This window comes from Typha latifolia, chromosome 5 (assembly GCF_019914945.1).
Source record: "Typha latifolia isolate L0001 chromosome 5, TyphaL0001v2, whole genome shotgun sequence".
Classification (NCBI taxonomy): domain Eukaryota; kingdom Viridiplantae; phylum Streptophyta; class Magnoliopsida; order Poales; family Typhaceae; genus Typha; species Typha latifolia.
Genome location: NC_133090.1, coordinates 11,616,242 through 11,635,925, shown reverse-complemented (window position 1 = coordinate 11,635,925; position 19,684 = coordinate 11,616,242). Strand labels below are relative to the sequence as shown.

The following is a 19,684-nucleotide window of genomic DNA, read 5'->3' as shown; positions in this document are numbered from 1 at the left end:
GAATAAGTCACCTTTGTTCTAAATTTTTGCCGCCACGCAGGTAATAAATTATCGGGATAAAAAAAAAACTTTATATATATATATATATATATATATAAAACTTTTAAAGTAATCAAAATACTGTTGTTTTCAAAGTTTACTAAAGTTTCAAATGATTTATATTAATAATATTTCATAATATCGATAGGAAATATGTTTGAAGACAATTACGTAGAAAATCGTAAATTATATAGAACAATTACTTTTGAGGATTTTACGACTAAAAAGCCTTCATTTCAACGTTCACGAATCGCCGCCCCTTCTCCTCCTCTCTCGAATCTGAGCTCCAATGGCGACGACGGTAGAGGAATCGGTGGGGAAGTGGAGGTTGATATGGCCCTTCTTCCTCATCCTTGGCTTCCACTCCCTCGCCATCTTCCTCTTCACCCGCGGCTTCCTCCTAACACGCACCGAGCTCTCGTCCTACAGCAACTGCTCCGATCTCTCCTTCTCTCCTTGCGCCTTCCAAAACCCTCCTCCTCCTCCTCCTTCTCCTCCTGTTAACTCTACTCCCGCTCCTCATCCACCAAATCCTCCAGATTCGTACTGTTGGACGCGTCCCGCCGTCGATCGCCTCGTCATCATCGTCCTCGATGCTCTCAGGTGACCTTGTTTGTAAATGGTATACTAAAATTATTGTTCCCTTGTTTAATTACGAGTGTTTGTTAATAATTTGACTCCTATTTCTTAGAGAATCATGCTTTCTGTTCCAGGTTTGATTTCGTTGCTCCCAGTACATTCTTCGAAGGTCGTCTCTCTCTCTCTCTCTCTCTCTCTCTCTCTCTCTCTGTGGTCCATTCTTATTCAACTACATCACGTTGTGTTTTAGAAAAGAAGCCGTGGATGGACAAGTTAAGGGTGTTGCAAAAGCTGGCATCTGGTGAAAGATCGTCTGCTAGGATCTTTAAAGCGATTGCAGATCCACCAACAACTAGCTTGCAACGGTTAAAGGTGAACTCTGTTGTCATTTTGAATTATCAGTTGTAACGAAGTATGTGTTACTTAATCCTAGGATGTGTTAATAAATTAATGGGTGAAGTACCCATGAGGATTGAGGACGACAAGAAGTGTTAACATGCTTGTTTATCTCTGATAAAACCTTTAATGTTGCTGTCACACAATTTTTCTAATCCATTCTTGTATCTCTGGTGTCCTTTTCTTTTTGTAATTTGAACACATCATTAATGAGTTGGTCGTAAATGATCTTGGATCTGTTGAATTTTATGCAGGGATTAACAACTGGTGGACTTCCCACTTTTATTGACGTAGGTAACAGTTTTGGAGCTCCAGCTATTGTCGAAGATAATTTGATATATCAGGTACTTATTTAATTGCTCTTCAATATATCAAAGATATCTCGAGTTTCAAAGCAAGAAATTTTGATTTTTATGTAACAGATGTTGGGTTGATTTTCTCTTAACTGAGCCATGATACATTCTGATATGCTTTGTATTCTTTCATGCCCGAGCAGTTGGCCAAGAATGGCAAGAGAGTTCTGATGATGGGGGATGATACATGGATACAGTTGTTTCCTGAACACTTTCAGAAGTCATATCCTTACCCTTCTTTTAATGTTAAAGATCTTGATACAGTATGCCTCCTTCAAAATTCGGATTCTCTATCCTGTTTGATTGATCTTTTGTTATTCATTTTTATGATTGTCTTGCTTTGCTAGGATTTTCTTTCCCTTGCTATCTTTTTTCCTTTGGTGCCTTTTCTGTAATTGAAATTGGAATTCCCTGTATCAGGTAGATAATGGAGTCATAGATCATTTGCTGCCATCACTATATAAAGATGATTGGGATATTCTTATTGCACATTTCCTTGGAGTGGTAAGTTAATTTAGTTGTCAGACTATAGGCACTTATGTTTTTTTACTTTTGTACACAATGTCCTGCTTTGATGATGTTCTCATGATCTGTCTTCCCCTTTTATTTATATATGCTTCTGTAGATATTGCACCTTGTTGCTGCAGCCAATTGTTAACATGATTTCTTATGTCTTACCTTATCTCTGGAGTATTGGACTACTTCTATTTTTTTGGTTAATTTGCCAATTCTCATGACGCAAGATTACCTTAGGATCATGCAGGCCACATATTTGGTGTTGATTCTACTCCAATGATTCAAAAGTTGGAGCAGTATAATAGTATTCTAGAGGTAAATCCTATTTTATGTACATTTTATTCAGAAGCAGTCATAATAGGCATAATTTTCATAAGCTTTCAAGTTTCTGTTATGAGCTTCTTATACTGTCACCAGAGAAATGTTTTTTTTTTCCCCTTTATTCCTTTACCCTATTCCTCTGTTGAGAGAAAACTTTTTTTCAAGTTTATAATTTTATTTTGTGCTTCCTCTAACCTCTTGTTCAAGATTCTTGATCTCTAGCTGCCATTTTCCAGAATGTTGTTGACGTGATGAAGAACCTATCTTCACCTGGTGGTATTCATGAGAATACTTTACTTCTTGTGATGGGGGACCATGGCCAAACTCTAAATGGTGATCATGGTGGAGGGACTGCTGAGGAGGTCAGCTTCATCCTCCATCTATTTACAAGTGCAGGATTTATGTTGATCAATAGTCTCACTTGCAGGTTGAGACATCACTCTTTGCGTGGGGTCCAAGAAATCCTCCAAGTTCTGTTTCATCCATTCTTGATGCAAATATATGCACACTAGATTTGGTACGTGTATGGATGCAATAGGATTCATCATTTTATTTGATATAGCTGTTCTATGATTACTTGTATCTAATTAAAAGTACAGTATTCTGACTAAGGTTCTGGTTGTTGCTCTCTAGTTAATGGCCTATTTCAATTGTTATTCTTCCCCCAAGAATTGTCGTGCCGAAGGCACGTGAGCATGGGGCTTGTAGGTTCAATAAACATTGACATGCCTCTATTATATCTTTTAGGGTTTTTATACATGTTTTTGGTTTGAATATACGTATTAAAGTCTACATTAAAATATTTTGTCATTGATAATATTGTAAATGACCTATTTATTAAAGATATAGCAATAATCAAAATAAAAACATAATTCAACACATAATATGATTAAATACATCCATTAATTGACAATAGTTCAATAATTTAAACTAAAATCTAATTGATGTGATTAATCTAATATATTCCTAACTTCCTATATAAAGTTTTACCCAATTTGAATGAATTTGACATATTAATTTTGAATTTGAATTTTTTAAAATTTGGGGAAACTTGGGGTGAAATCTAATTATGCTGAAATTTTAGCTAAAAATTATTAAATTATATTTGAGCTCAAGAAATTGATATATGAACTTTGCATTTTATTTCAATTTTAGTGGAAATCATAAATTTCCTTTGATTTCTCCATTTTTAAAAGAAAAATTGAGCTAGATCTCTGTCATTTATACACCCCAAATTAGTTTTAAAATGTAAAGAAAATAAAATCGTGCTAACCGGCATGATGGCACACCCTAGCGATGGGCTATATCACTAGCACACCCATGCGGGATGCTAATACTTCATCAGCATAGGACATGCCAACTGGCATCACCAACCTTGCTTTCCATATGCATGCCTTTCAAACATGTAGAGCAAGACAGATACTAATTTTTGTCTCCATGATATACTCATAGAAGTCATGAAAATACAATATACTCTATAGGAGTTGTTTTTTTGGCCAACTTAGTATGTTCAATACTTCAATATATGTTATATATATATTATATTAGATAAAAAAGTAAATTGTCATTTGTCAATGACTGTGTTCCTTATACTTGTATTCAATAGATATAGTCAATTCGCGTTTATGAAACCTGCTTCACATGTCAGGATGAGAAGAAAAGATCATAGAATTGAGGGATGTTATGTATCTGATTACCCATATGAAATGTGAGATAGACATATCTAAATAGTTGAAAAAGCAGATGAAAACTTGCCGTGGAACTTTGATCAAAAGGTAAAAAGAGCAAAAGGATTAAAATTTGAAGTTTCTCAAGATGTATGTTTTGCCTTGAGTGTTTAGCTCAGAATATATCACTGTAAAGGAAGGGAAGAAGGGCTCTGCCAGACACTCGACAGGGGTAAGCTCTGTAAATGTGTAGAGCCAAGTGGAGTGTGGTGTAGTAGTAGGCACTTCTAGGTGAGCAGGAAGTACCAAAACGAGGTGGTTGTCAATTAGACAGAGAAACAGAACTTATGATGGATTCTATTTGTTTAGAAATAAATTGTCGGGCATCAAGAAACATGTTGGGCAATAAAATTGTTTCACATCCTTCTATCTCCTATTAAATAGTTCAGGTTCTTCTATTCTTATGATCTATGTATGTATGTGTGTGTGTGTATATATATATGTATAACTTATGATGGATTCTATCTATGTATGTATGATATATGTTGGCCTTCATATTTAGATCTTCGACATGTTGTTAGCCTTTGAGATTTATAACTGGGTGGTTGATAAAGTTTATCGTCATTCTTGTGTAACATGGGTTAACTAACTTATAACTAATTTATGTGATAAATGCTATTTCTCATAGAAGTAGTGGAGTGTTGGATGCATAGCAGGCCCAGGCCCAGATTGCCTAGTCTGTCTCCATTTGTCTTCCATGCGGATGGTTAAACAACGATTTGATTAGTCTTGTTCTAAATTGGTTAATTCCTGAACTTGGCAGTCAAGTTTGGCAATTAATTGTGGCAGTATATTCTTATTTGATTATTTCGATTGAGTTGGCTTGAATGTTCTCCTAGACCGACATTTGGACAAATCTAGCTATGTCTAGTTGGATTAATATGGATTGCAACCTTTCAGGCTTCATGCTTTAGGCTTTTGAGAAATAGTTCTACTTCTGGAGGATCCTAGGCATCTGTCCTGTCAATTGCATTGCCATGTTTGCAATCTGGATAGATTCTAACAGATAATATAATGAGTCAGTGACCTTGATTGACCTTGATTGCAATTTATAGCATAACACATACCTCATATTGCAATTTTTACTGTGTATTTCAGTACTTGCTAAATTACTAAAACAGTTCTAGTTGGATCAGTCATTTCAAGTAAGTGAAAGCCCATGCTTATTGGCTGTCAATTTGTCATAGAGCTTGTTATAATCGTTCTATCCAGAAATTTGTGAAAAGCATCTCGAGTGTATCATTTCATTTGTCAATATATGAGCTGCAATTCGTCATCCCTGCTCAGTAATATCAATCGTCTTTTGATCATGCATATAATAAAATGTGATTTGATGCTTAACTGATTCTTCATGTGTTTAACACAAATTTTGTGGACCAATTCTTCTGTAAGGATGATCTGATCTTCCAAATAACATCCTTTGCCAAAGTAGATCTAAGGATTAATCCTTCCTCATTGGATTTGGATTTTTTTTTCCTTTCACATTGTTGTTAAATGGTGAAAAGGTATAACTAACTTGAAGAATGAAATGAAATAGCAACATCATGAACCTTAATAATTGTAGCCTATTAATGGTTCTGCATAATTTTTTTACCCCTTTCTAATTGCGTAATAAGAAGTAAAATTTAGCAACAGGCTAGCAACCAACAAATCTTCAGAAGCTATAGTGGTAACTAACCGCTCCTTAGTTCCAATACCCTTATGAATTGGGTGGGCCCAAATCCCAATGTTAACTCTATCTCCAACTTTACAGCCCAGTTCTTTTATAGCAGCATGCATTACAAAAATATTATTTTTCTTACCTTGCTATGTATTGACATAGATAGTTATGTTTGACTTTCTTCTTTTCCTTTTCTTTGTGATGTTTCAAATTCTTAGGATGGAGAAAAGATGTGTGTAGGCACCTTGCAACAGGTCAGGTGCAATTGATATTTTGTCACTATTCTGAATCTTCATCCTTATTTTTCAGTCAATAATAATTCTTTTTTGATGTCTTTCCATATACTCGCAGCTCGACTTTGCAGTTACTATTGCAGCACTCCTTGGTATTCCTTTTCCTTTCGGAAGGTGCATGATAAGCATACTAAAAAGTTCATTATGTTGCTATCATATTATGATGTAAAGCTATTTTTTGGTTGACCGTGATTTATATTATTATAGTAACTAATTAACTATCTCTAAAACATGATTGATGATGTAATTGCGGAATGTGTATTGAAATGCTCCTATTTGAATACTCATATCCAAAGGTTACTTGATTCCAAGTTATTAATTTCTATGTCCTTGTGCTGCATTTTCTTTTTGATTTCTTTATGTAGTCCATTTAGAAAATGGTAGTGTTGTTGACCAACCATCATTAGTTTATTTTCCAGAGGAGTTAAAATAATAGCAAAATTGATTGAGATGATATGGTCATATCCAATTATAAAAATTGTTCGTGTTAGAGATTTCCACATCTGCTTGCATAATACTTCCACTTACTTTGTAAGATAATAACAAATATTAAGCATAGAAATTAAAGATTAAAAAGAGGATTAAAAGAGAAAATATTATGTGGTGGGTTTTCTTTCTTCTAATGGAAGATTCTTTTGTTGTGCTTCTTCCATAAAAGCCATCAAAAAAATTAAGATAATATTACACATAACTTATGGTAATACTTTATTTTATTTTTTCATTTTAACTCCTTTTTTTTTTAGGGTGAAATCATGCTGCTAGGAGGAGTGGAATTTTATGGCTCCTTTCAATACTTACTATCCATATAGTTAAACCATGCACATATTCCCCTACTATAGAGTTGTATTGTGCAGCAATTTCACAAATGCATTGCCATTCTCAAGCTGAGCTATCCTTTACTGTAAATTTTTTAATTATAAATTTGAGTAATGTACATGTAAAACAATATGTCCTGACTTAGATGATTTAGCACTAATTAGACCTATGTTGTCTGACTGGCACTAGAACTTTTATTCCGGAAGTTTGTTGACTGAACCATGACAGGCTATCATGAAAGAAATCCTTTGGTGAATTATGGTCAATATGCTTCCAATTTGTCAAATGGATAGTGCTAAATTTTTCTAGCAGCCTTCTTGTCAGAGACATGATGAATTTCTTAGGCAGTTGTTTCTTGTAAACAAATTTTTTATGTGTATCATTTGACTGAAATTATGTGCTATTGATGTAGATTTGGTAAATTTGATGAATAATTGTTTTCACCTACATCATGAAGATTTACTAGGTTCATCAAACTTGGCCAACCAAATAATGACAAGATGCTTTTTAACTTGAGAACCTTTCATGAGAATCTGTGGTAGCTTTTAGCAAACTGGTTTATGATTATGGTTGCCGTTAACAACAAGTATGATTTGGATGTGTAAATCTGATTATCTAATGCCTCAGAGTGATGAAATATTATATAACTCGACTGTCACATACTGTGAAATGTATGAACAATAATACTTGTCCTTAAATCTATATAAAGAGAAGTATGAAATTTTTTTTGCTCACCAAGGGTGATTAACAGCATGCCGGATGCCAGTACATAACTGTTTTTGTATCTCAAAAATTCAAATGGATTTTTTTGCTCACCAAGTGTGATTAACAGCATGCTGGATGCCAGTATGCAGCTGTTTTTATATCTCATAAATTCAATTTATCAATCTATTGTCTAATGGTTTTGTTGGACAATTTAATGGAATAGATGATAATTTCTTAGAGTTATGTAAGTTTACTTTCTACAACATTCATGTATATGTACATATATGATATATATATTATACGTGACTGCTAGCCACTTGTTACATATTAATGATATATATAACAGTTTTTTCTTTTCGTTCATATAAATTTTTGGAACTTTATGCTAACATCTCAGTGCTGATATAATGTTTCTTATTCTTTTCCCTAGCATTGGTTGTGTTAATCCTGAACTATATGCTTTAAGTGCTGGCACATGGGATAGACAAAGGATGAGATCTGATGTTAGTACACTTTGGTCAGATTTGGAAGCATGGATACAAAATTATGCTAAAGTTCTCTGCATAAACAGTTGGCAGGTAAAGTTGAAGTGCATTTGCGTCACAGTACCCAAAATGTCCATGGGAGGAAATAATACTTGATGAAGTTCTATGTTACTTTCCATGTAGTTTGCTTAAATGATACATAGTACAAAAAATATTGAAACCAGATTAATGTTACTTTTTCCTTTCTACTGTTGCATCTGTCATAATCTTCTAAGAACAGTCATGTACCATCAATTACAATTTGACAGACCCTTGAGATGTATTCAATCATTGACCTACTTAATATTTATACAATCAAGGATGGAAAATTAATGGAGCCTGAACACAAACACCTTATATCTTAGAGGAAGGCTTATTTCACATGGTGAGACATGCTAAAGGTAGACTAAGATGTAGGTTTGAGGGTTTTCATGTGTGTCATCAATATGTTCATGACCTTGATTTATAAGCAAGTTTATCTCATAAGTTTTTCATGAAGATCAGAAGGAACTCCTTACTACGGAATCTCATCTGGTAGTTGTCAGGCATTTATTTTTACTCATTTGATCAATCATATCTTTAATCTGTAGGGCATCATGAACCTGATCTCCAAATCTTCCTGTAATATATAAGCAAGCACTGCCTTCACTATATGATGATGTTAGATTGCTAATTACCTTCAACCTATGAATCTCTGGATTGAAATAGTTTCTTCTATCTTGGTTAGCATGCTTTATTAGTTTTTCTTCTTTCTCTGGGATGGTTGTTTATGTCACAGCTGAATTGCTTTTGCATCGCAGGTTAAAAGGTATATTGATCTTTATTCTACAACATCTGTAATAGGACTTCCAGTGGAAGACTTGCACCATGTTGAAGAATTATATAAAAGAGCACAGACGAACTGGTCAAGTGTCCTAAATACTATTTGCTTGTCTGAAAGTGGCATTCATGATGAAATTCTAGACAGTTCGGTATCAGCTCTTCGGTGGCATGTTAAGGCATATTCTAGTTTCTTGGGAAGTGTTGCCAAGCTTGCTCGCTCTGCATGGACCGAGTTTAATTTGCCACTAATGGGCACTGGTCTCAGCTTTATGTTAGCATCCATTCTCATTCATATTTTCGCTGTTAGAAGGGTACATTCTTTCTGCCAACCTTATCTCCTGGAACAACCCAGTTCTGGTATCCTTGTTAAATTTATGTGTGCGTTCATCTTGGTGGCAATTCGTGCAGTCACTTTTCTATCAAATAGTTACATATGTGAGTTTATAGTTGGTCTATTACATTAAATATGTCCAGTATTTTGTCGGCCTTTGCTGCTGCTTAATTGATTATTCTTCTGATGAACACTTTTCTTATGTGAAATAGTGGCAGAGGGTACTGTGGCAAACTTTCTTCTAGCTACAACTGCTATTGTTAATGTATGGCACTCAATGGCTATTGGAAAACTCGGAACAGCTGTGAGTTTTGATATCTCACAAACCCTAGTGTTTTCTATCTTGCAGCTCATGTGTACTCGGTTTTCAGACATTAGATCAGTAATGTCCCAACATTTTGTATGCTTCACTATGCAGGAACTTGTATTTCTTGTTCTGAACATCATCATTAGGTTTGGCATTGGATTTGGGATGTCTAAGCAGACCGCTGGTTTTGTTAGTTTTCTTGGCATTGATGAGAGGCACCATCTTTGGATTGTTTTCTTGGACATCTTGCCCATTGTCTTTCTAGCGTTATTGGCTGTCCTCCTCTATAAGTGCATATCTTGCATACATTGTGGGAGATATTTAATATGTTCTATGATCACTGCAACTGTCTTCTGCTATATATTGATAGCAGCTCACTGGATCTCAGAAAGTTGGACGGCTAATTCCCCAACTGTTCAAGATATTGGAAGAAATTTGGCTCCCCGATTAGTTTACGCTATTGGCTTTGGGCTACTAATATTGTCTGTTTTTTGTCGGATCTGGGACATGAAAGAGAGCTCAAATGCAACTGAAAGGTTAACTGTTTCCACAGTGGCCATGCTTTCTACATGGAGCTCAACTATCTTGCTTTTATTGGGAAGACAAGGTCCATTTGTTGCTATAATATCTGTAATTGGAGGTATAGTCAATTAGCAAATCATTATCTCAATTTATTATCGTTAGATAATTGCTTCATCCAAAAATTTAGTTGTTAGGTAACATATCAATAATATTTATCATGTCTTTAACATGCCTGCTCATGTGCATCTCTATACATTGTACCATAATAGATAATAGGACATAGTGAATGGATTGATGATGTTTGTTCTCATGACCTCTGAAAAGCTTGCTCTGATACTATAGATAACCAATTGGCTTAAAAACTAAAGCTGTTAGTTAGAAGTCACGATCTAACAGACCAACAATGTAAATCTTGTCTTTAACAATTATTTGTTGGATAACTTTGAAATATAGTAAATGTATCATTATATAGCTTTTTCCACATTGGTTATTACATCTCCCCTCCCTAACCCTGTAGTGATGGAAGCCTCGTTCATTGGATGACCTTTTTTATTATTTTTCCATAGATCTTTAATTTGTTAATTTGTTTTAGTTATTCTAAATTAATGCTACTGTTACCATATGACAGCATGGTGTATAATAAGATCACAGAAGGAAGGCTGGAGAGAATCCTTGGGAGGGTTAGTCCATGACCCTGTTTCGGTAACACAATGGAGTCTTCTGGCAGTTTGTTTATTTTACTTTTCCGGACACTGGTATGTTTCTGCCATTTGGATGGGTTTACCCTTTACACCTTCAATCTTAGACCCGTGTTCTGGCTCACATTAGAATTGCAATATTCATTTACATGCACCAATTGAAATTTGAAAATTTATCTCAAATAGAAGATGTCAGTACCTAACTATAAATATCTTAAGCTTGGCTACTTCATTAACAGTTGATAGTCCTATGTATTTACTAAAACTGTTACTCTACATGGCTGCATGTGTGTTTTCACATGCATATATAGAGAGAGCTTATGGTCACTGGATCAATTTTATCTCCTGCTTGAAATGAATGTGGACTTACTCATCTATTGTGAGTGCATAAAAATTATTTAAACAAATGGAATCGTGCAAAAAAGAAGGCTCATAACAGTGGGCATACCCTTTCCTCCCTTAGCTTGTTAAAGCACACCAGATAACAAGGCAATCACCACTTTGAAGTCCTGAAATTTCTCCGTTCATAAACCCTGATCTCTGAAGAAAATATAGGTAGTTATTTCATGGTCTGCATTAGCAAATATCAATGTTTCATGGAATTTGGAGTTTTATCCCGATATGTGGTATATGTATGCATACATGCCATATTGCCTTTTACATGATATGATCATATTGTGTGTCCATATGTGATTGGAGAAGAATGACAATTTCAGAATTTAAAGTTTTAAATAATCAGGTGTTGCTTATGTAGTTTATTGAGGTTAGGATATTAGATTATACTGTTGGTCATGATTTCTGCAAATATGCCTCTTGATAACACATACTGACAATTATGAGTTCTACTGCATGTAATTCAAATGTTCTGATTCTGAAAATATGTTTCAGGTGTGCCTTTGATGGTCTCCGATATGGAGCTGCATTTATTGGGTAAATTAATGTGCTTTTATATTATTCTTGCTGATCTTATTTCGCGAAAACAAAAATATTTCTTCCAAATATATATCTTTGATCTTGTTACTGCTATACAGATTTGATCAGTTCAATATCTTTCGCCAAGGTCTCCTACTTGCCATTGACACATTTGGCGTTTCTCACATCCTACCCATTGTCAGTCTTCCATTTCTTATCATATTCCAATATCACAGTCGTAAGAATGACAAAGTGAAGACTGCTGTTCTCTTGAACCTAACACAGGTAATTAGTTCACTTCCTAATTAAAAAATGACTCAATGTTTATTTCTTTCTCATGAAACTTCTCATGCATTTCTGAGTCTCATGTGGCAGAGGGTGAATTTCTAGTTGAGCTATTAAAGCACCTAGAACTATGCAAAAATCATTTACTGTGCTATTTGATTTTGTTTTCTATTTTTTTACTTTTCAAGTAATTGGAACACCATATATAATTTAAGTATCTAGTTAGTTTCATGCGTAGTGAGTCAGTGTGCTACTACTAGATTTGAAGACCTCTCTCATTGATAAATTCTCCTTTTAAGCATTTCCACCACTAAATTAGTCGTGTTAAATTACTATGACAATGGTTGATGAACATATGGAAATTAAAAAAAAAGTGTTAATTTTGTTACTGAAAATGCCCACCACCAAACACACATCATCTTCACGTGGATAGAACCCACGTGATACTCACATGATCCGTTGGTCAAACATTTCAACAAGATATTTAAAAATAATAAACCAAAATTAATCGGATAAAGAATCCAAATTTATCATATACATATCTATAACATAACATATAAAGTAAATAAATACTCACGTAGGGCCAACATAACTAATACCGAAAATTAAATAACAATAAAGCTAATTCTCGCCTGTTTCTCCATAATCATGATTGCATCTGTTAATCTAAAAAATATTTCACTAAAGGGTAGTGAGCATAAAGCTTAGTAAGTATACATTTACAGTGTAAGAACAATATAATACAAAATGTAATGATATATTCCTAGAGTTTCAAGTTCATGGTAATTAACAATATCACATGCTCTCCCAAATTCTCTATGCCATAATAAATAATAACAAATCATAAGCTCTCCCAAACCATTAATCAATGAGGAGAAATAGATATCTAGTGGTAATGTCACTTGTACATATCTGACAACGCTGCATATGATGGTTATCTGTGGTCTCAGAGACTAAGAACCCCGTTTATAAGCCCATCCTTACACTCATCATCGCACCCTTTGCAGGAAATCACAAGCCCCCGGCTCGAAAAGATGCCCTAACTCTGGGTCATCGAGTACCGCTAGAGCTATAAGCCTTACTTCACAATCATCATTTTTCAAGATCAATTTACCTACTCAAACTCAACCTACAGTTTGCCTGATTGTCCTCCCAAGACTAACGATCTTAGGCATAGGCCAATAAATATATATATATATACACTTTGTCCCTAATCTTGGCTAGGTAAGTACAAGGGTACTGCCGAAATGGGATCATGGATGGTCGTGCCGGCTGCTGGCACTTATGGTGCTAGTAATAGCACAACACTTGGCACGGGGTGTGCCAGTGGCACACCCCTGTGCCAACCGGCACGTATGCCGTGTCGGTCTTGTCACGATCCTAAATAGGAATCATGATCGGCCATACATCTCAATATGCTTGAGATACACGAAGCTTTAATAATACTTTCTACAAGTACGATGGCAAATAAATAAGTAAAATAAAAAATTGCTTTATTAAATTTCATACTAATTGCAATTTACATAAAATAATATTATTGTTTTTGAGTCTCTAACGAAATAAATAAATTTTCTAATCTAAAGCATAAAATTTAAAAGAGCGGAAAAGTAAATAGGTGAATCCTAAGTGGAAGTGGAGTCCGGGTACATCTCGCTCAGTCGCCCCGCTGACTATTACCTGAGATAAATAAATAAATACAAAAATAGAATCCATAAGCCAACAACTATAGCTCAGTGAGTGGAATCCACTCAAAAACCAAATAAATTCTACATTTATTAATGCTGAAAAAGATTAAACTAAAAGCAACAATATCCATAATAATTTGCAATAAGCATGCTCTTCAAATAATAACAATGACAATAATAGAGAGAGTCACAACTTGTAACCTTGCACGGTTTCAACATATTAACATCTTTTCAATATTTATACCGTCATATGTCTTAATGGGTCTAAACCCTGTGGATCCACATCAATAACTAGAAGTCACCTCAAGATGACGCTCGGGACTTTTCTTCATAGCTGATCCGGTTAGGGTCATCAGATGGTATCATTATGTGATCAATACACTCTGTCTTTTCCACTAACCGTTGAGAGAAATTAGAGTCACCTAGGAAATTTCTTATTTATCCTAGAACTGTTCTCTAACTCCGCCAGAGTCACCTAAAAAAGTCACCGCAGTGATCTGATTTACGACTTTCCCCTGGACTTCCAGATAGATTTGAGTCACCACGGAAAATTGCAAGCAATTTATACCGAGACTGTTCTCTAAGTCGTATCAATACTGGTCTCATTTTTCTTTTCACAATTTTCAATATTTGCACGAAGTATGGTGATGCACTGAGTATAATGATTAAATGCATACAGAAAATATAACAATTAAATTTTCGCACGTACAGATGAAATAAATAGATTTGCACACAGAAATTATAACAATTAAATTTTTACACGTAAGGGTGAAATAAATAATTTGCACACAGAAAATTTACATGATCTGACAAAGGTACGAAATATAATAAAATAAATATGTGAGTGAACTTACTCATCTGAGTCTAGGCAAGACAACTGAATCTCAAATCCCTAGCTCACGTGCTAAAAATCATCACCTTTAATAATAAATAACAATAACATTTTTAATTAAAAAAATATTAAAATTTTTCTACAATTTAACTCAATAATTATTAATTTGGGCCAAAATAAGCCCAATTCAGTTGGGTTGGGCTTTAGTTAGCCCGCAGCCCAAGCAACTTACACCTAAATGGATTGGGCCCAAGGCCCAATCCAATTAACTAATGGAACCGGGTCGGGTTCCTTGGATTCGAATCCAACCTGACTTGAATCCAAAAATAAAAAGGGAGAAGATCAGACTCGGTTGCCCAAGTTTGTCTTCTCCAAGCCGAAGAGAGAGAGAAAGAGAGAAAGGAAAAGAGAGGAAAAGAGAGAGAAAGGGAGATGCCGGCGGCCATCGCGGCGACGGTTCGCCGGCCGCGCCCTTAGCTCCCCAACACCCACACGGTGCCACCGTCCTCGCGAGGTGAAGGAGAACCCGCGAACGGCGATCGATCTCATGGCCGACGGCGACCGGAGCCACGAGGGCACCAACGGTGAACGCCCACGGCACGAGGCCAACAGCAAGATGCTTCTAGACGGAGCGGCTGCGATCCGAAACTGCTGGCCAGCCAAATTTGTCGATGAAGCCGAAGAACCCCCAAATTAGGTATTTTTAATTTACTTTATTAAATTGAAATTTAATTTGAGGGGTGGGAGAAGGCTTACTAAGGAGTCACGTGGTGGTCTCCGATGGTCCGGCGGTGCTCTGGCGGGCCGATTCCACGGCGTGACTCCAACGGTGAGGAAGAAGAAAGCGAAAGAGGGGAGGAAGAAGAGAGAAGAGGGCTGAGATAGTTAAGTAGAGAGAGAGAGAGAGAAGGGATTAGGGTTTTAATTTATAGATTAAAAGAAGATCAAATCTAATCCGATTCGGATTAGATAAGATCTCTGCGCCTCGTTGCGTGCCAGAGAGGAAGAGGGGAGGGGCTGCACGTGCACCCTCCTCTCTCAACCCCCAATAATTTTTTTTTTCTCTAGTTCTGACATCTCTCTTCTCTCCTCTCTCAAACATCTTATCAATGTCTATTATAATTTATTAATCCTCTCATTCAAACACCTACAAATAGTAACCAATGAATAATAGTGAATAGTATCGATGAACTATTGATGAACAGTGTTGTATTCGTATATAACAATTTCGTACCTACCTTTTAAGCATTACACATCTGCCTTTCGGATATTGCACAGGTAATGATCAAGCATTACATTGGTAGCAGCCTCCAAAGCATTGCACACATAGTAGCGCAATGTTAAAGCATTGCATATATCGAATGATAATGTATACATGGATACATGCATTGCATATATAAAGCTTTAATAGTCTATCTATCCCATCAATCTATTTTATATCAAATTAAAGGGTATTTTTATAGTGTTAGAAAAAATAAATATTTTTTTCATCCTTTCTTTCACTTTATATTACATTAAAAATAATTGTTACACTTTTATTCTAAGATACAAGTGAGTATAAGAATAGTTATAATAAATGCCTTATTTTGAAAATAACAAATATAAATACCTATTCTAAAATTGTCCTTATTCCTAAAGTGAACGAGACGAGAGTGTGTGAAGCTAAGTATTTGCTAATTCCATCATTTATTTTCTAAACTATTTATTCGTCTAAATTTTTTGAATCCTATATCTAAGAGGCACCCTATTTCAATTGGTGATTTTTCGTTCTGCATACCAGAAAATGATTTTTCTTTTCGGATCTCCAAATATTATATTTTATGTATTTTTCAGCTCACATGATTTGTAATTTTTTAATCCAATACAGATATTTTTGATTTATGGTCTCGCAACAGCAATGACCACTACATTGACGGTCATATGTGTCTCCATTCAAAGGCGTCATTTGATGGTAAGTACTATTTCAAGTTCAGTTGTTGCATTCAGAACATTCAAGAGTCTGTTGAGCTGGCCAATACAGATTCTTAATCACTTACAATTTGTGTTAAGACCACTCTCCAGTTTTGATAGTTGAAATTTGAAAATATAGTAGAATCTATGGGCAGAGCTTGACTTAATCTCAAGATTTTTGGAAAGAGAAGTAGTAGGAAACTTTTAGACTTCACTCAAAAAGTTACTACTATATGCTGACAAACTGTGGAGGAAACATGACCGTTTTCAGTTAGGTAGAAAGGAATTCTGAGAGAGATGCCTATTTCGAAATTTAGCCAGATTACAAAGTCTTATGGGTCCAATGATGCAATGTGACTAGAGTACCATTTTCATTTTAATATTCATCTTCTATGCACATTGGTCCTTGATATGAGAGTACCTTCTCCCTGAATTATAAAAGGACATCTGGGCCCATAATTGTTTATTCGAATATCAGACTTATCCTGCTGGACAGGGAAAGAAAGTTATTTGTCCAGAGTTTTGGCGCTTGATGAGTCTTGGGAGAGCTTGTGCAGTCATCTAGTGTGAATGCCATTACCCTCACAAAATGTACAACTTTTGACTCCTTGAGTTTTCAAAGTATATCTGTCCCATCCTCCAGCATAGCATTGCACCATAATTGTACTATGGGTTTGTGGTTATAATTACCAGTCTTGTTACACACATCTTTCTTTTAGGAGTCTCCATAGCTTTAGAGAACAGAAGAATCTTAGCCTGAAAAACTAATAGTAGTCTGACCAAGGACAGCGAGTGCTTCACCCTCATTTTGGATGAAAATCCAGCTCCTGCATGTTAGTAGACATTGCCATGGTCAAAATTTGGAACCACCTGAGAATGCTTGCTTCCATCTGAACTGGAAATTCAATTCAGGTTGGTTCTAACCAGATCGTTTCTATGTTGATGAATAGTCAGTCTATTTTATTTGTAGGCCTCCTTCTGAACTGACCACTCCATTCAGGCTGGTTCTAATCCGATCCTTCTGAGTTGGTCTAAAGAGTTGATCAGTTCTATTTGCAGGCATCCATTTGGTGGTTGTGTACATCATCTCTATATTGATCTTACAAGTATAGCTTATACATTTTTCTGTTTTAATCTTGCAGGTTTGGGGATTATTTGCACCGAAATATGTTTTTGATGCACTTGGCCTTCTTCTGACAGATGCACTAATTTGCTTAGCATCTCTCTACTATTATTGACAAGGATTTGATGATATTTGAGAATCTTGAAGACTCACATCCAGCTATTCGTATTTATTCTTGATGGAAGTTTCGATTAGTGAATGACTAAGCTTATCATATGTCATCTGAAAGCTACTCCAAGAATCCAATGAATAGCTAACATTTTGTACTGATCAATGGCTAGCATCCAAGGACATGATAGATATTGATTTCTACTTGTAATCTTTTTCAACCATTCTGTATAGCTGCTAATTTGACAAAGTTTTGGTCATTTGTAACTGTTGTTAGCTGCATTAGAGCTTATAGGGGCTAGTATGATCTAATCATTGTTCCTACTTGATGATTTTCCCAGATATCTGCGAATCATTACGTCATAAAATCCAGAATTTTGTATTAGTTTCCAAGTCTTATACATACATTCTGATCAATCTGGATATTGCAAACTCGCATCAAACTACGTCATAATATCTTACGTCGATCTTGTTCGCATTTAATTTGTTTGTTGACTGGAAAGATATGTATATTCTGGGTGACTCCAGCGTACCTAAACAACTTGTCGTTGAGTTAGAAATGAAAAGGTAACCAAAGAATAGCCTCTTTGTTTGACTCTTTAATGGTTAAAAACCATTTGCTTATAGGGATAGGGCTGTCAAAATAAATCAGCGGCCCAGGCTTGAATTGAGCTGAGCTGAGTTAATTTCCAAAGTTTGCTTGCTTTTTAATAAGCTCGAATTAATTATATATATAATTATTACATTAAGTTGAAGAGGAAGTCAACTCATTTACAGCTTAAAAATAGGCTCATTTAAGATTTGATTAAGCTTGGCTCGAATTAAGCTCGGCTCATTTGAGGCTTGAAAATAAAATAGGTCTGTTTAAGGCTTTGGCTTAGCTCGAGCTCAAGTTTGGCTGTGGTCTGGATTGAGCTAACCCAAGACTAAACAAAAATTCTGAGCCAAACTCGTAATAGGACATAAGGAGACTGCCAATGGGATTAAACTTAGATAGTTAAAAGGGAATCTATTGTAAGAGTATTCTTTCAAAATTATTTTTATTTGTGGCTGTAGTTTAGTGGTTAGAATTCTACGTTGTGGCCGTAGAGACCTGGGCACGAATCCCAGCAGCCACAATTCCTACCACATTTTTCTCTGCTCTGCCTCTATTGCTGGAAAATTTCTAAACCAAGAAGAAGGTGACTGCTATTCCGGCTATCACAATCAAATATATATTGTTTCTTAAAAGGAAACATAATAACCTCATGAGATTAATGACATCCTTTTTCATCTAAATCTACCTCAACAAAGAGATTTTTCTGGGATATTTTAGGAATTTATTTATCAAACCCTTCACTAATCACATATCTTTTTCCATTATCTTGATGTCTCTGTTATACAAATCTTCCTAAGTTGATAGATGTTTTCTTGCCTTCCTGTTTGTATCTGCCCTATATCTAGGTTTGGGCTCCTCATTTCATTTGTTTTTCCTGCCTCTAAAGTAGGATGAGCTTTGATTATTGATGGCAATGTATAGATACAACCTTCAACTACACATTAGATGCCATGCAATGCTGCAACAAAGGCAGAACTTTATAGTCAATCAGCAACCATCATCAATTTTGGCACTGCTATCGCTTGTCAAACTGATCCAAAACTGGCATTGACATTTCGTAGATGTTTTGTTATTATATATTCTGAGAATCTTATAATACTTCTCGACATGCATGGCAATTGACAGCAACTCCAGCAAAAAAATAATGTCCTAAACGAACTTCTAGGCTAGTAAGATGTCATATTTATTCCTCATGCCATGCCCCACTTTAGTGTCTTTTTTGTTGATAAATTTGTATACTGCTTTCTTTATCTGTTGATGTTGGAAGTCAATGATTCTATTTCTAATTTAATGTAGGCATTGTGCATCAATAGATTAACATATGTTCGAAGGCTCTAAGGTTCATTCTGAAATATGCTCATCAATCCCAATCATCTATAATATGTCAAGAAAGTTTATGGCAAGTTATGGGAGTTCGTTAAACAGGAAGGAAAAGAAAGAAAGACACATGAAAGTTGAGATTAGCCATGAGGGAAGATTCCTATGAAGAGGAAAGGAAAGTGCCCATCTCTTTCTTCTATTCAAAGACTAGAGAAAACATCCATGTCAAGGGAAATTTTATGCTCCCCTTATATCTTTGCCA

At 35.4% G+C, this 19,684-nt stretch overlaps 1 protein-coding gene across 1 annotated transcript; it reads left to right on the top strand.

Moving 5' to 3' along the window:
* Positions 1-274: 274 nt before the first annotated feature.
* Positions 275-17,929, top strand: LOC140789849 (GPI ethanolamine phosphate transferase 3). Its single transcript, XM_073139706.1, has 20 exons — positions 275-642; positions 753-787; positions 869-990; positions 1,269-1,358; positions 1,511-1,630; positions 1,788-1,871; positions 2,121-2,198; positions 2,441-2,566; positions 2,632-2,721; positions 5,810-5,845; positions 5,943-5,998; positions 7,836-7,983; positions 8,730-9,186; positions 9,295-9,386; positions 9,501-10,029; positions 10,540-10,666; positions 11,498-11,539; positions 11,641-11,806; positions 16,191-16,274; positions 17,416-17,929. The coding sequence occupies exons 1-20, from the start codon at positions 329-331 to the stop codon at positions 17,509-17,511; spliced, it is 2,892 nt and encodes a 963-aa protein (XP_072995807.1). The 5' UTR covers positions 275-328; the 3' UTR covers positions 17,512-17,929.
* The last annotated feature ends 1,755 nt before the right edge of the window (positions 17,930-19,684 follow it).

What these genes read in the sequence shown, in the direction of transcription:
- LOC140789849 (XM_073139706.1), top strand. Translation starts at nt 329, where the DNA reads ATGGCGACGACGGTAGAGGAATCGGTGGGGAAGTGGAGGTTGATATGG. An exon ending in TATAATATCTGTAATTGGAG is followed by an intron (nt 10,030 to 10,539) that starts GTATAGTCAATT and finishes ACCATATGACAG; the next exon opens with CATGGTGTATAATAAGATCA. An exon ending in TTCAAAGGCGTCATTTGATG is followed by an intron (nt 16,275 to 17,415) that starts GTAAGTACTATT and finishes TTAATCTTGCAG; the next exon opens with GTTTGGGGATTATTTGCACC.